Genomic DNA, 17,511 nt, shown 5'->3' on the forward strand with positions numbered 1-17,511 from the left:
AACTAGTACAAAAGGTAGAAGCAGGATCATATTAACCACATGAGATGCTGTAAGGGATTCCTTTGTAGTGTTAAAATGAAAATATCAAATTAAATTGTTCAAATATTGTGAAGGCTGTTATGTCAGCAGTGCAGCAATATTGTGAGAAAGAACCTCATTTTGATGTATTTTCTGTGCATCAAGTGATATGATTCACATTAAAGAGGAAGGTTGGTTGAGGATACCTGGAGAGCATTTTGGACAAGTGATACTTCGTAAAGAGAACAACTGGTCACACATCTATCAGAAGGATGTTGTGATACTTGAAAGGGTTCAGAAAAGATTTACAAGGATGTTGCCAGTGTTGGAGGGTTTGAGCTATAGGGAGTGGCTGAATCGGCTGGGGCTGATTTCTCTGGAGCATTGGAGACTGAGAGGTGACCTTACAGAGGTTTATAAAATTATGAGAGGCATGGATAGGGTAAATAGACAAGGTCTTTTCCCTGGGGTGGGAGAGTCCAGAACGAGAGCACAAAGGTTTAGGGTGAGAGGGGAAAAAATTAAAAGGGACCTGACGGGCAACTTTTTCATGCAGAGGGTGGTGCATGTATGGAATAAGCAGTCAGAGGAAGTGGTGGAGGCTGGTACAGTTACCACATTTAAAAGGCATCTGGATGGGTATATGAATAGGAAGGGTTTAGAGGGATATGGACCTGGTGCAGGTAAATGGGACTACATTAGTTTAGGACATCTGGTCGGTATGGATGAGTTGGACCAAAGGCTCTGTTTCCGTGCAGTACATCTCTATACTCTACATGAGAACAGGTTCTGATCATCATGTAGCATAGCTGACAGTCAGAAGGTCCAGAAGATGACTATTGGTCAGTTGGAAACTAGATTGTGAGATTCTATTTATAACAGCTACTTTGTTATTGATATCTGAGCAGTTGAATAATATACTTGGCCTGCACCATGAAGAATCAGTTAATTGAGTGTGATGTATGTTTCATACAGCATCCATCTGAGAGTATACTTGGTTTTCATGCTCTGGCATTGTGATGGCATCCCAGTGGAGTTGATAATGGCAAGTAATGACTCACTTTGGGGCAAAATCAAATTGAATTTCCCACTGTCAAAATAACAATTTGGTTAAATATGCTTTGCTCCCTTTTATTAAATACAATGGATTTGACCTCAATTGCTGCAGTCCAAATATCGGAAAGTGAAGACCACAAGGTGAGAGCCACCAGATTCCTCCTCACCCGATTCCTGTCACCCATTAATGTGATACCTAGGATAGGTCAGAACAACCAATTGATTTTCAGCCACACTGAAGTCATTTCATAATAAACAGATACAGATTAGGAGTAGTTTGATGTGATCATGGTCTCAACTTTGCTTTCTTCTCTTCTCCCATTTGTTTGTAACTTTGGAATTGCTTGTGTATCAAGAAACTAATTCAGCCTCAAATATATTCAGTTACCCAGTTTCCACTGTTTTCTGAGGAAGGGGATTCCACAGACTAACAACCCTCTGTGAGAAATGACTTTCCCCTCATCTCCATCTTCAATGTCTTTCTCACATGAGGAATCATCCTCTCAGCATCATCTTGTCAAGTCCCCTCAGGATCTGACATGTATCAATAATGAGCACTTCTCATTCTTTTAAACATACAGCCCTTTCCTTATAAGGTGAGCCGTTATCACAGGAATCAGTTGGATGCACATTCACTGGAAGTTTTCTAACATACTTGTATCTTCTTTAAAATAAGATTAGAATTGTACACAATACTGTAGATGTGATCTCACCAATGTCCTGCACAAATGTAGCAAAACTGATTGGTTTTTATATTATTTTCTCCCTTGCAATAAATTACATCATTACATTTGTCTTCCCAATCATTTCCTACACCAGCAGTCTAACTGTGAATCACATACCATAATGCCCCGATCCCTCTGTCCCACAGAATTCTGCAATCTCTCACCATTTAAGGAATATTTTATTTTTCTATTCTTCTTGCCAAAATGGACAAATTCACATTTTCTCACAATACCTTCCATCTGTCAAATTATTGCTCACCCAGTTAAACTATCAATATCTCTTTGCATACTCCTGATTTTTCTGATGCCATGCTCAGTAAAAGTACAAATATCATTCATCAACATTCTGAAGTGAAATGCTTTACTGTAGGCCTTGACTTTATTCAATGGTGTAAGGATGAGTGAAAACTATTTGACATCGTGGAAAACAGGATAACTCACATGTGCCTGGCTTACACCTAAACACACAACTTAACATCCTTTACGTTTATCAACATGCTAAGATTATGATTACCTCCATCATAAGTTTTGAATATGACATTATCATCAATATTAAGGCCACTTGTTGCAAAGACTCCTATTGCAGGAGCAAATCCATGATGGAAAGCACATCCACGAATGTAGGAATCATTTTCTACAATCTGAAAAAAGATAGTTCAAATGAATCACAGTCAATCAATTTGGTCCTCACCCATTTCTTATGATATCACAGAATATCAGTAATGATTCTGGAATTTGCTGTTTGATCTTGGGGGGAATATCCCCTTCTATCTCATTAAGCCCCATTTCCATTTAATATGATGCTGCTCCTTTAACAAAGTTATGTTGTCCTTGTATTGTTTTCAGGGGAGTTGTAAAGGCAGAGGTTCTGATATGTCTGGAAATATCTACTTAAAAAAGCTTTTAAGTGTTTTTTTTAAAAAACACTTGTACAATGAAAGGAGAGTGGCCAGTTCTCTCAGCTCAGGGTTTTGTTTGGTTTGGTTTGGTTTTAGCAAGCTGTTTTGTTTGCAGCTGTGGATCAAGTTTTAGCTGGGAACCCAGAGAGGCTGCTGGAGACCTGAAGGAGCAGTTCCATGCTGATCCTCTCTCTCTCTGACATCTCTCTTGCAAGAACCTGTGTTTGATTTTACCATTTTGTGCTAAGGGGGTGTTTATGGGGATGTTGCAAATATTTGGAACAGCATCGTTAAGTTGTGATGGAGTCGATTGGGTCTTCAGATAGGTTAAGTTATTCTAAATTTGGTTCTCTTCTGTTTGTGTTTCATTCAGTAGTCTGTAAATAAATGTTGTTGTGTTTAAATCTGCATGGTTGGGGCAGCTGCATCACTTCTGGAATATCCACTGCTTAAAACAACTAGAAAATTTGGGCTACCTCCTTGAAATATTTTGAGGGGTCTGGCCTGGTCCATAACACATTATTTATCCTGATTTATGCCAGGTCCTGCCTTTTTGGAAAATGAATCATAAACATGTCCTGAATAAAAATACAAACACTATCAGTTTATAAACCATTGAGGGAAATGAGTTTCTGACTCTGTGAAAGCCTATCTTTCCTCACGCTCTCCCACTCTGAGACCCTCAGTCAGAAGTCTCATGTTTGAACCTTACTCTGCACTGTAATCCTGCAGATACTGAAAATCAAGAACGAGAGCAAAACATGCGAGCAGTATGTCAGGCAGCATCTGTGTCTGTGTGAGAGAGAGACACACAAAGTTAATGTTTCAGGTTGAGGGATCATTCCTGAAAAAAAAGTGTGTTTATTGTGTGTGTGTGCATGTATGTATATCAATGTGTGCCTATGTCTGTGTGTGTGTCTGTGTTTGAGTCTATCTTTGTGTGTGCATTTGACTTTGAGTGTGTCTGCTTGTGTCTGTCTCTGACTACCTCTGACTACCTGTCTCACTCTGCGTCAGTCTGTGTTTGTATGTGTCTATCTGTGCCTGTGTCTGCCTGTGTATGTGTCTGCATGTGTATGTGGAGAGCAAAGTGAAAGCTTTGCATAAACTGGAGGCCAGAGATGATTACGTATCAAAAGATTGTGCTGTGCAACAGCCCTTATACTGGATGAAAGTGAATAAAATTGGTTGTGTCCACATAAGGGGAATTCCTATTAAAAAAACTCTGAACCTATATACAATGTGAAGCAATAACGAAAGCAATGAGAAGGAAAAGAGCAAAATTAAAAAAAAAGAGAAATGAGAAAAGAACAAGATAAAGGCAGTGGTTATAATCTAAAGTTGTTAAACTCAGCATTAAGTCCAAAATGCTGTAAAGTTCTGAGTTGAAAGATGAGGTGCTGTTCCTCAACTTTGTGTTGAACTTCACTGGAACACTGCAGCAGGCTGTGAACAGAAAGGTCAACTTGGGAGCAAGGTGAACAATTAAAATGACAGATTATGTTTGTTGACTGAAGTGGTCACTCAGTCTGCATTTGTGGTCCCCAGTGTGGAGGATGCCCTGATCAGTAGAAATGAGGGTCAAGTTTTCATTTTGAGGATAACAAACAGGATTTGGCACTGAACACACACTCAAGGAATTAAGGGCGGCAGGCAAACTCTCAAAGCTAGATGGTTAATAAAAAGCTGAATAACTTAAGAGGAGTGGCATGTTGCAATGAACAGTAAGTAACTGAGAGGGTACTTCAACACGGAGGTCCCCTCATAGCCACCTATTTAAAAAAATCAATCATACAAGAGAAAGTAGCCAGCCAACCACCATGGATAGCACTCTACATGGTGGGCCTCCAAGTTTGCCAGGAGCACTGGCACACTGGTCTGCCACTGGTGTCTACCTCCTGTCAATTTAACTACTCCCTGTCATTTGGAAAAAACTGGAGACCAAATGGAACAGTCTCTATAAAGCTTCAAGTGATTGGGTAAATTTCAGAACATTTGACAAAAACATCAATCTGGCAGACTCACACCTGTAGGTGAGGCATGCATATCTCAATTTGCAGTACACCCACCCTCAGGAACTGTCAGAAACACAAGCAAATTATCTGCATGAAAAATATGAACTGCTTAAAAAATTCTGATACAAACCTCTCCAAGATTGAGGAAAGACACAGAAAATCGTGGGCCAAAGTAACTTAGGTCATCATACTGTCCACTGTGATAAAATTCAACATCCTGTATTCTGGCATGACCTACAAAAATAGAGAAACATCAACAATTTAAATTGTATTTAAAAGGTTGTAAAACTGAAAGATTTTTCAAGGACGGTATAGAAACCAATAATCATCAGTAAAAGTAATATTTTGTGTAGAAGCTTTCTTGATTTAAAATTTAAAGAATTAAAGTGAAACTCTTTCAACTTTTGTCTAAAACCTCAACATAGTGCTCAGAAGCCTTTCAGATCAATGTGTCAGCGTTGTTGTTGCCAAGATCACTGCGTGCAATTCGAACACAGAAGTGTTTGTGGAGTTAACAAGTTGGATGGGAGCCTGATACCCCATCTGCTTCAGAGCAAATTTCATTTCTCTTACATGGACGAAGCTTACAAAGATCATTGATTGATGAGGACCAAATCTTAGCATTTAGGGTTATATTGGATATATTACAAATAATCTCACAATAATCTGACAAAAATTCAAATCCCAGTATAGTCACAAGCATGTTTAAATTCATTCATTTCAGCAAATCTGGAATTTTAAAAAAAGCTACTGCCAGTAACTGAGACACAAAACTACAGAGTTGTGTAAAAATCCACCTGGTTCACTAACATACATACAGGATGAAAATCTGCTGATCTTACCTATTTCGGTTTATAAGTAACTTCAGGCCTACAGCAATTTGAGTTAACTCTTAACTTTGGTATGCCTTGTAGGCCATACAGTTGTACAAAACTACTACAGAAAATATAACAATTTCCTCTCGAATTACACTGTTCACCAGATAGACTGCAGCGATTCTAGGAGGCAACTCATTATAATTTTTCCAAAGTAATTAAGGATAGGCAATAAATGATGATCTTTGCCAGTGATACAAGTATCCATGAGTGAATACACCGTCCCCAACTGACCCCCACTGTTACATCTAACTGATCCGCAAAGCTGTTATTTTCGGCTTAGTACATTTAGTACAACTCTGATATTCTGTTATGGTCATCTCAGAGAAATGTAGGAAGCAGGAAATATAATGGTTCTCTGAAAATAAAACAGATTTATTGAGTTTAAAAAAAAAATAATTGCTCTTCTTGGCCAATACCTTCAGGTAAAACATCTTTACTGTCTTCTTTGCAACTTAATAATCTTAAAATACAAAAGGTATGGAAATGCACCAATCACCAACTTCTGCGTAGTCTATGAGATAATTATTTTGCTTGTTTACAGCCAGTGACCAAAGACTATATTCGATGGCAATGCCTAAAGTGAGCACTTTGCACATCTTGGCAGACACATCAGGAAATCACACCCTTAGCCTCAGATTTTAATGGCATTATTTTAACACACAGTAATATTATTCTTACCTATTTAAATGCAGGAACACAAAAATTGGATAAACCTCCTCAAAGTTCACCCCCAACCTGAAACCACGTTTTTATGCCACCAAATGATCTTCAACTTCTCCTGAACTAAATCTCTTCTCCATAATCCTGACTACAGGACAAGCTTTGCTTTTCTGGATATCTGGCTCTCCATTCTTAACGCAGTTCTGACAAATCCCAGTCCGAGCTGATGAAAGGTAATAAAGTATTCCCTCATAACAACTTTCTGCCCATTCACCAGGAGCACTGTTACAAGAGATCTTAGGAAATATGTTTCAACATTCTTTGGGAGATTTCATAACCTAAATAAGGACAAGATACCTTTGAACTCCATTCCGTTATGAAAGAAGGAACTGATCAAGACTCGTGCTCCAAACAATTCATCTGCCTTGTCAGGGTGATTATGGCCAATGATCTTGATGTTTCTGCTGAGCAGGCCAATATCTGCTGCCAGAGTGTAACTCTGGCCTCTTCCCTTCAATTCCTGTGTTTCCGCTTGAAGAAAATGAACAATCTCCATTCAGATTGATTCACAGACATGGACACAGCCATTAATAAAAATTGCACTCCATGAAATGGGTTCAGAACAATATAAACATGTTATCTTCAATTATCTTAATAGAACAACAAATTTAGTTGCAGAAAATATTGAAATGCATCCATTATGTAGTTCCATCATAACTTGTATTAATTTATTTTTGCAAACATGGTTTTAAAATAGTATTTTTGAAAATGCATTACCCTTTTGGTTTTTTCCATCTCAATTTTAGTTTCATTCATGTGAAGGATCTTTGGGTCTTTTTTACTTCATTAAAGATGCTCCATAAATACATGTTGTTCTGGGGAGGCTAAACGTCTTTGATACAATGGGTCATTTTCATACACCAAGCATTGAACTAACCTGCTCGTTAGTGGTCCTAATGAGGTCCCTCAAGTTCCAAATCCACTGTAGGGGATTTATCTACTAGATCAGTCTTCCTGAGATATGTATGCTGAATTTGTTTCTTTGTTTAGGTTCTGGGTCTCCGAAGTATAAAAAGAATAAAGAGGCACTGGAGAAGGTGAAAGAACAGACTTACAAGGAAGACACCAGAATAACAGGAGAAGATGAACTGACTAGAATCCCTCTCTTGGAAAAGGTGACTCAATCGAGGCTTTTAAAGTAATGAAAGGTTTTGAGACAATGGATACAGAGAGAATGTTTTCTCCTGTGGGAAGAGCAAAACTAGAGGCCTCCAATACATGATGGTCACCAGGAGAAGTGCCTTCCTCCAGAGAGTGGTGATTATGTGGAACTTGCTATGACAGGGACTGGCTGATGTAAATAATAAACATGCATTGCAGGAGAAACTAATCAAGTAGGTGAGGGAGAAGGGAATACAACATTATGCTGAGAGGAAAGAGGCAGAGAGAGGGTTGATCGGAGCTATAATGCTGGCATGGACTGGGTGGGTTGAATGGCCTGATTCCATGCTGTAAATTCTATGCCATTCTCTGTAATTCTCTCTGTTGATGATAAATTGCAGCAGAGGGTGTTCAGATCTCATTACTGACAGTACCAAGAGACCGATTAGAATTTCCATTCAGCTGAGACTTACCGACGTGTGTGTACGATAGTGCTTCATTCAAGCCCAATGTCTTTCTATCAAAGGAGATAGAGTGGATCGTTCTGATTTCTGTCTGTGTGTAATTATAGCTCGTTGTTGACACAAGGATCTCATCTCCTTCCTGAACAAAATTAACATCAATCAGCAGGTTTCATCTCTGAAAATCTGAACCACGAGATAAACTATATCACGTTTAGAATTCTCTTGTTGACCTGGATTAAGTAGATTAATGCCCCCCACCCTCACTGACCAACCAGCAGCCAAGTTTATGAGAATAAGTCATAATCTCATAGGTAGATCCGATCAAGGACAGTAGTGGGAGACTGTGTATTGAGTCGGGAGAGGTCTTGAATGAGTACTTTTCTTCAGTATTTACAAATGAGAGGGACCATATTGTTGAAGAGGAGAGTATGAAACAGACTGGTAAGCTAGAGGAGATATTTGTTAGGAAGGAAGATCTGTTGGGCATTTTGAAAAACTTGAGGATAGACAAGTCCCCCGGGCCTGACGGGATATATCCTAGGATTATGTGGGAAGCAAGAGAGGAAATTGCAGAACCGTTGGCAATGATCTTTTCGTCTTCACTGTCAACGGGGGTGGTACCAGGGGACTGGAGTGTGGCGATTGTTGTGCCCCTGTTCAAAAAAGGGAATAGGGATAACCCCGGGAATTACAGGCCAGTTAGTCTTACTTTGGTGGTAGGCAAAGTAGTGGAAAAGGTACTGAGGGATAGGATCTATGAGTATCTGGAAAGACACTGCTTGATTAGGGACAGCCAGCATGGATTTGTGAGGGGTAGGTCTTGCCTTACAAGTCTTATTGAATTCTTTGAGGAGGTGACCAAGCATGTGGATGAGAGTAGAGCAGTGGATGTAGTGTACATGGATTTTAGTAAGGCATTTGATAAGGTTCCCCATGGTAGGCTTATGTGGAAAGTCAGGAGGCATGGGATAGAGGGAAATTTGGCCATTTGGATAGAGAACTGGCTAACCGGTCGAAGTCAGAGAGTGGTGGTAGATGGTAAATATTCAGCCTGGAGCCCAGTTACAAGTGGAGTTCTGCAGGGATCAGTTCTGGGTCCTCTACTTGTTTGTAATTTTTATTAATGACTTGGAAGAGGGAGTCGAAGGGTGGGTCAGTAAATTTGCAGACGATACGAAAATTGGTGGAGTTGTGGATAGTGAGGAGGGCTGTTGTCGCCTGCAAAGGGACTTAGATATGATGCAGAACTGGGCTGAGGAGTGGCAGATGGAGTTCAACCCTGCCAAGTGTGAGGTTGTCCATTTTGGAAGGACAAATAAGAATGTGGAATACAGGGTTAACGGTAGGGTTCTTGGTAAGGTGAGGAGCAGAGGGATCTTGGGGTCTATGTTCATAGCTCTTTGAAAGTTGCCACTCAGGTGGATAGAGCTTGTAAGAAGGCCTTTGGTGTATTAGCGTTCATTAGCAGAGGGATTGAATTCAAGAGTCGTGAGGCGATGTTGCAGCTGTACAGGACCTTGGTAAGGCCACATTTGGAGTACTGTGTGCAGTTCTGGTTGCCTCACTTTAGGAAAGATGTGGAAGCTTTGGAGAGGGTGCAGAGGAGATTTACCAGGATGTTGCCTGGAATGGAGAATAGGTTATACGAGGATAGGTTGAGAGTGCTAGGCCTTTTCTCATTGGAACGGCGAAGGATGAGGGGTGACTTGATAGAGGTTTATAAGATGATCAGGGGAATAGATAGAGTAGACAGTCAGAGACTTTTTCCCCGGGTACAACAGAGTGTTACAAGGGGACATAAATTTAAGATGAAGGGTGGAAGGTATAGGGTGGAAGGTATAGGTTCTTTACCCAGAGAGTGGTGGGGGCATGGAATGCGCTGCCTGATGGAGTGGCAGAGTCAGAATCATTGCTGACCTTTAAGCGGCAATTGGATAGGTACGTAGATAGGTGTTTAAGCTAGGATAAATGTTCGGCACAACATTGTGGGCCGAAGGGCCTGTTCTGTGCTGTATTGTTCTATGTTCTATGTTCTATGTTCTAAGTCCTGACAGAATCTGTGACTGATTTAAAGATTAGCTCTTGGACAGGATATCCTGTTGAAAGGTAAGGGTGAAGGATGGAAAGTGCAGAGGGATGCACTGATATTAACTGGACAAACTGGGGTGGGGGGAGGATGCGCCGAGTAAGATGGTAGGGGCCAGAAGAATTTGGTTGTCCAAGTGACTGGCATACAAACAAAAATGAAGGGAGAGAAGATGCCTCTATCCCTGCTCATGGACTAGTTATGGGGGGGGGGGGGTCAAGGAACAGATGATGTTCTCAGTGCTCAAAAGTGGGCTGTTTTTAGACAAGGTGAACCTGAGCTCAGAATCCTATTAACTGGCCTCGATGCAGAATCCTCTCAATTCAGTGAAGTTTCACTACGTTGGGCTCCCTCTCCCCCAGTTATTGATCCTAATCCTTGTACAAATTGGAGGAGGTTATGCCTCTGGAAGAATCCATCCCCGAACAATCAGTGTTAGGCTACTTACAGTACAGCCCCCATCCCGAATACCTGCCAATCGACGGCTTCAACCAGAGTTATGTTGAGGGAGCCGGCATGTGCTGTTGAACCCAGTTTGGTTTTATAGACCAAATGGGGAATACCGTGCAGATCCAGTCCTCCAAACACACCTACAGAACAAAGAGGCAAAGCAGAAACATTGCAGCCCTGAACTCTAGGAAAGAAAACTGGGCAACAGTTTCAGATAAACAAATCAACTGGCAAACTGAAAATACAGGCACTGAAACCAACATTGGAAACAAACAGTTACACAGAAAGTGGAGTGGGACAGTAAATGATGTCATGAAGCACATGGTCACACAGAAGTGGTTTTGGAAATCTCAAAGTTCCTTCCCAATGAGGATGCTTTTTGAGGAAGAGGGTGGGGTGGAGTGAAAATTTGAAACTCAGATCAATAGGTTTTTGTAAGGTAGGGGGAAGAAGGAATATGGAGCACAGGCAGATTAATGATGTTCAGGGACAGGTCATAGATATCATAGAATTCCTACAGTGTGGAAATAGGTCATTTGGCCCATTGAACTTTCATTGTCCTGCCAAAGAGCATCCATTCAGACCCATCCCCCTATCATATCCTTATTACCTTGCATGTCCCATGGCTAATCCATTCTGCCTGCATATCCATGGGCAATTTAGCATGGCCTGTCCACCTAACCTGTACGTCTTTTGTCTATGGGTGGAAACTGGAACACCGAGAGGAAATCCATACAGATATGGAGAATGGGCAAACTCTCCACAGGCAGTCGCCCAAAGGTGGAATCTAACCTAGGTCCCTGGTGCTGTGAGGCAGCAGTGCTAACCACTGTGCCATCATTGTATGGTGTAAAAGCATGAGGGGCTGAACGTTTTCTCTTACATCTTTTACTCCACTCTGTGGGTTCCAACTTGTTGGTTATATATTCATCATATTAAGGATTGATAGGCGACTTGTACCTTTGGTCTATTAAACACTGGAAGGCAGTGTGAATATAGTCAAGATAGGGCACAAGGGCGCATGGCAAGATTGGACAACATTCATTTTAATGCAAGGAGTCTTGCAAGTAAGGTGCTTATTAACACATGAAGATATGATATTACTGTTACCACAGATACAACACTGAGGTAGAGGCTGCACTGGCAGCTTAATATTCCAAGGTCTAATCTCTTCTAGGAGACACGTAAGGGTGTAAAAGAAGAGGTAGTGTTGCAAGACTGATCAAGAAGTCAATTACTGCAGTAAGGAAGGATGATTCTTTAGTTGGTTCCTCAAATTATGCCATATGGGTAGAACTTAAAAACTTGAAGGAGGTGATCATATTATTGCAAATATACTAAAGACTCACAAACATTCAGGGAGAGACAGAAGGGCAGACATGCAGGCAAAGTTCAAAAGTGTAAAATTAATAAGGTAAGAATGTTAAGGGTTTTCAACTTCACTGTAGTTGGATCAAATTCCCTGAATTTCTTCTCTAAGGGCATTGGGGCTCACAGAGTACTTCTAGTGCAGGAAGAGGCCATTTGACTCATCAGGTCCTGCACTGACCCGCTGAACAGCATTCCACCAAACCCACCTTCGACCCTATCACTGTAACCCTGCAATTCCCCTGGCCAATCCACCAAACTTGCACATTGAGTCATACAGCTGTACAGCATGGAAACAGACCCTTTGGCCCAACTCTTCCATGCTGACCAGATATCCCAAACTAACCTGGTCCAAATTTCCATATCCCTCTGAACTCTTTCTAAAAATATATCCATCTCGATGCCTCTTAAATGGTGTAATGCTATCTGCTTCCCCCACTTCCTCTGGCAGCTTATTCCATACACACACCACCCTCTGCGTAAAACATTGCCCCTTAGGTCCCTTTTAAATCTTTCCCCTCTCACCTTAAACCTTCAGTTTCAGACTCTGCTGCCCTGGGGAAAAGACTTTGGCTATTCACCCTATCCATACCCTTTATGATTTTATAAACTTCTATAAGATCACCCCTCAGCATCCAACTCTGTAAGGAAAACAGCCCCAGTCTGTTAGTCTCTCCTTTTAGCTCAAACTCTCCAAACCTGGCAACAATCTTGTATATCTTGCCTGAACCCTTTCAAGTTTCACAATATCCTTCCTAGAGGAGGGAGACCAGAATTTAATGACCAATAAAGGCAAGCATGCCAAACACCTTCTTCACTATCCTATCTACTTGCGACTCTACTTTCAAAGAATTATGAGTCTGCACTCCAAGGTCTCTTTGTTCAACAACACTCCCCTGTAACTTACCACTATGTGTATAAATCCTGCTCTGAGGCAGCAGTGCTAATCACTGTGCCATGCCAATATACAGCTCATGGATTGCATTGGATCAAGAAGGCAGCTCATCATTACCTTCTCGAGGGCAACTAGGGTCAGACAATTAATGCTGTCCAACCAATGATGCTCATGTCCCATGAATGAATTAATTAAAAAAAAATTATTAACTGGAATAGACAAAGCATGAAAGGCTTACAGGGGGCAGAATTCTTAAAAATGTATCCATGAAACCTTTTTAACCTAACAGACAGAAAACCCTACAAGTCAAGGGGCAGTGCTGGAACTAATTTGCAGGAATAAAGCCAGGCAGGTGGGAGAAATACCACTGGAGGAGCATTTCAGTAATAGTGATCATAACACAGTAAGATTGAAGGTAGTCACAAAGATGGACTGGAAAGAAAAGTTCTGAACTGGGATTAGGCCACTTTCAATATAAGACAGGATCTGGCCAAAAGGGACTGGAGCAGCTGTCTGTGGCAAGATATGTAGCAGAGTAGTGGTACATAAGTAAGGAGATTGCAAGGCTTTGACATTAATTTTCAAATCCTCTCTGTGCACAGGACATGTGTAAGAGGACTAGTGGGCAGCTAATGTAGTCCGGTTCTTCAAGAGGGGTGGTGGGAACAAAAGAGGGAACTGTAGGCCAGTGAATTTAACATTAGTAGGAAACTTTTGGAAAGCATTCTTGGAAAGGGAAGGATTAAATTAGGATAAATAGCATGATTTTATTAGGGGGAGATTATGTCTGATAGGTTTGATTGGACTTTTTGAGGAGATGACTAGATGTGTGCAGTAGATTAAGTCTACTTAGACTTCAATAAGGCTTTTGACATTGTACTGTATAGTGTGGACCATCAAGAAGTAAGAGTCCATGGGGATCCAGGGCAATTTGATAAATTGATCCAAAATTGGCTTAGTGGCAGGAAACAAAGTGATGGTCAAAGATTGTATTTTTAATTGGAGGCCTCTGCTCAGTGGCGTACTGCAGGGAATTTGTACAATACTTTGATAATTTAGATATGAAAGTAGGAGATTTGATCAGTGAGTTTTCATATGACATTAAATTGTTTGTGTGGTAGATCACGAGGAGGAAAATGGGTTGCTTCTGATTGGCAAACTGGAAAAGTGAAAGGTGATGCATTAGGGAGGACCATCAAGGCAAGTGATGCAGTGATGACTAATATGACCCTAGGAAATACAGAGGATCAGAGGGACCTTGGTGTGCATGTCTATAGATCTTTGAAGGCAGCAGGTGAGGTAGATAAGAAGGCATGTGAAATATTTGCCTTTATTACTCAGGACACTGAATTAAAGAGTAGAGGGGTTATAATGGAGCTGTATATAACATTAGTTAGGCAACAGCTGCAGTAATGTGGACAATTCTGGTCACCATGCTATAGGAAAGATGTGACTGCACTAGAGAGGGTGCTGAGGAAATTCACCAGGATGTTACCTGGGGGGAGCAAATCAGCTGTGAAGAGAGACTAGATAGACAGGAGGTGTTTCCCTCATAGTAGAGAATGTGGGGGGAGCGCATGATTGAAGTATACACAATTATGTGGGGCATAGACAGAGTTGGTAGGAATTAATTTTCACTTAGGGAACTATCAACCAGGGGAAACAGATTCAGGTTAAGGGGCAGGTGGTTTAGAGGACATTTAAGGAAACTTCTTTACACCCAGAGAGTGGTAGGTATCTGGAACTCACTGTCTGAAATGGTGTCAGAGGCAAGAACCATCACATCATTTAAGACATATTTAGATGAACACTTGAATTGTCATGGCATACAAAACAATGGGCCAAGTGCTGGAAGATGGGATGTGAATTGAAAGGTGCCAACAGACATGATGGGCCAGCCCTTTCTATCTGTTATACTCGATGACTTTCTATGTGACACGGCCATTTCATCATCAATCCTTCAAAGCAAAGTGATCAGAATCACAAGGTCAAGGTCCAAATGGGAAACAGCCATATAAGAGGCTGCTGCTTCACTCACTGAAGCAGAGAGTGGGCACAACAGATCCTCTCAGACCTTGTGGGCGGCACGGTGGCACAGTGATTAGTACTGCTGCCTCACAGCGTCAGAGACCCAGGTTCAATTCCCGCCTCAGGCAACTCTGTGTGGAGTTTGCACATTCTCCCCGTGTCTGCGTGGGTTTCCTCTGGGTGCTCCGGTTTCCTCCCACAATCCAAAAACATGCAGGTTAGGTGAATTGGCCATGCTAAATTACCCATAGTGTTAGATGAAGGGGTAAATGTAGGGGAATGGATCTGGGCCGAAGGGCCTGTTTCCATACTGTAAGTAATCTAATCCAATTTCTCAGAATCAAGCGGGAAAGATCAATTTCTCAGCTTTTCTGCTTAATAATCTGAACATGATTCTGTTAAGAACTCATCACTAGTGAAGATGTAAAGGTGACTTACCCAGCATCTTCGAACCTTGATTGGGCCCATTTCTTAAAGGCCACTCGGGGGTTGAATGGTCTCCCATCAAAACAATCTGTAGCTCTCCTTGGAACGGTTTCTCTGGGCTGCCTGCAATCAGCCTCCCTCCCTGCAAAACAAAACACACCAACAGTAATGCAGCTGAAAATCCTGAGACCGTCTGAACCATCCCAGACCCAGGAAACGGGAGGAGTGAGCACTTTAGTAGAGAAGGCAGGAGTGCCTTCAGTTTAACTAGATTTTCCTACTCAACCCCTGTATGCTTTAATACCCAGTCTTATTTCACATCCTCCCTCACAATTTATACCCTTTAATATCTCACAGAAACTGAGCATGTCTGGCAGCACCTGTGGAGAGAAAGCAGCTAAAATTTCAAGTCCAGTGACCCTTCTTCAGAACTGGTAGCAGCTAGGAAACGCTAGTATTTATGTTGATGACAGAGAGTTGGGGGGGAAGGCGGTGTAAGGTAGAGAGCAGAATGAGCAGATGGATGGTGATGGAGCCCAGAGAGAGTAAGAAATAGAGTGAGAGAGAAAAATAAAGTAACACGCAGACAGTTGAAATCAAGCCAGGGAGAAGAAAAAGCTAGATGGGTGATAATGGGAACTATGAGTGGGTAAAAATGAATTGGCTGTGCTGAAAGCAGCCTATGTCATGACAAGGGTGTGGGAATAGATAGAAAACACAAAAGATGGTGTTCAGGCTCTAAAGTTATTCAACTCAATACTGAGGACTGCAAGGCTCCAAGCAGAAAATGTGATATTCTTCCATCTTGCACTGAGCCGCACTAAAGCACTGCATGAGACCCATGTCAGAAATGTTGGCATGGGAACACAGTGGTGTGTTGAAGTGGTCGACAAAATTATGCCCCTTGTTATTGACTTTTTGATTCAGGGGAACAGGTGTTATTTTAATCATCCTCCCCATGCTCCTCATAATTTTGTACACTTCTATCAGATGCCGTTCAACTTTCTCTGCTACAAGAAAATAGTCCGAGCCTATCCAGCCACTCTTCCATCCTAGGCAACATTCTGCCGAATCTCCTCTGCACTCCCTCCAGTTTAATCACATCCTTCCTATAGTGCAGTGAACAGAAATACAAACAGTACTCCAACTATAGCCTAACCAAAGTCCTATTCAGCTCTAACATAACGTTCCTTCTCTTAAAAATCTATGGCTCAAGTGATAAAGGCAAGTATCCTGTGTGCCTTCTTAATTACCCTATTAACCTTTCCTGCCACCTTCAGGGATTTGTGGATTAACACCCTAAACTCCCTCTGTTGCTCTGAGCTTCCTAGTGTCCTACTATTCTTGGTATGTCCAATAAGGACATTTTGTTGTCTGTAAGGTGACAATTGGTTTTCATTCAACCAATCTGAAATGAGGAACTAAGAGGGCTAAAAGGGGTCAGGAGAGATCCTTAGTGAGCAGAGTTAAGGAAAACCCTAAAGCTTTTCATTCATATACAAGGAGCAAGATGGTATCGAGAGAAAGGGTTGGTGTACTCAAGGACGAAGGAGGAAAGATATGCACTTTTCAGAGAAAATGGGTGAGATTCTTAATGAGTACTTTGCAATGGTATTCACCAAGGAGAGGGACATGGCAGATGTTGAAGCTAGAGATAAATCTTTGATTGCTCCAGGACAAGTCGGCATAAGGAAGAAGGAAGTGTTGGGTATTCTAAAAGGCATTAAGGTGGGATCTATCCCTGGATACTGAGGGAAGCGAGAGAGGAAATAGCTGGGGCTTTAACAGATATCTTTGCAGCATCCTTGAACATGGGGGAGGTCCCAGAGTACTGGAGAATTGCTAATGTTGTCCCCTTGTTTAAGAAGGGTGGCAGGGATAATCCAGGTAAGTATAGACCTGTGAGTCTGATGTCAGTGGTAGGGAAGCTACTGGAGAAGATACTAAGGGTAGGATATTTACCCATTTGGCAGAAAATGGGCTTATAAATTGAAGACAACATAGTTTTGGGCAGGTAAGGTCATGTCTTACAAACTTAATAGAATTCTTTGAAGAGGTGACAAAATTGATTGATGAGGGAAGGGATGTCATACACATGGACTTTAGTCGGGCATTTAATAAGGTTCCCCATAGTAGGCTGATGAAGAAGGTGAAGTTGCACAGGATCCAGGGTGTTCTAGTTAGATGGATAGAGAGCTGGTTGGGCAACAGGGAGACAGAGAGTAGTAGTGGAAGGGAGCTTCTCAAAATGGAGACCTGTGACCAGTGGCACTATACAGGGATCTGTGCTAGGACCACTGTTGTTTGTGATATTCATAAATGTGATTTGGAGGAAGGTGTAGGTTGCCTCATTAGAAAATTTGCAGATGACACTAAGACTGG

At 41.5% G+C, this 17,511-nt stretch overlaps 1 protein-coding gene across 1 annotated transcript in view; it reads right to left on the reverse strand.

Annotated features, from left to right (window-relative positions):
• LOC122549504 (fibrocystin-L) overlaps window positions 1-17,511 on the reverse strand; it is a gene marked incomplete at its 5' end in the record, with an annotated part of 252,804 nt that overhangs the window by 67,866 nt on the left and 167,427 nt on the right. Inside the window, 7 exons of the mRNA XM_087985858.1 lie at window positions 1,173-1,270; window positions 2,314-2,440; window positions 4,844-4,947; window positions 6,609-6,782; window positions 7,886-8,015; window positions 10,434-10,552; window positions 15,142-15,271. Coding sequence (XP_087841984.1) covers window positions 1,173-1,270; window positions 2,314-2,440; window positions 4,844-4,947; window positions 6,609-6,782; window positions 7,886-8,015; window positions 10,434-10,552; window positions 15,142-15,271 — 882 coding nt within the window. The remainder of the gene's footprint in view (window positions 1-1,172; window positions 1,271-2,313; window positions 2,441-4,843; window positions 4,948-6,608; window positions 6,783-7,885; window positions 8,016-10,433; window positions 10,553-15,141; window positions 15,272-17,511) is intronic.

This window comes from Chiloscyllium plagiosum, unplaced genomic scaffold, assembly GCF_037043375.1.
Source record: "Chiloscyllium plagiosum isolate Xiang-an unplaced genomic scaffold, Cpla_swu_hap1 HiC_scaffold_4, whole genome shotgun sequence".
Lineage (NCBI taxonomy): Eukaryota > Metazoa > Chordata > Chondrichthyes > Orectolobiformes > Hemiscylliidae > Chiloscyllium > Chiloscyllium plagiosum.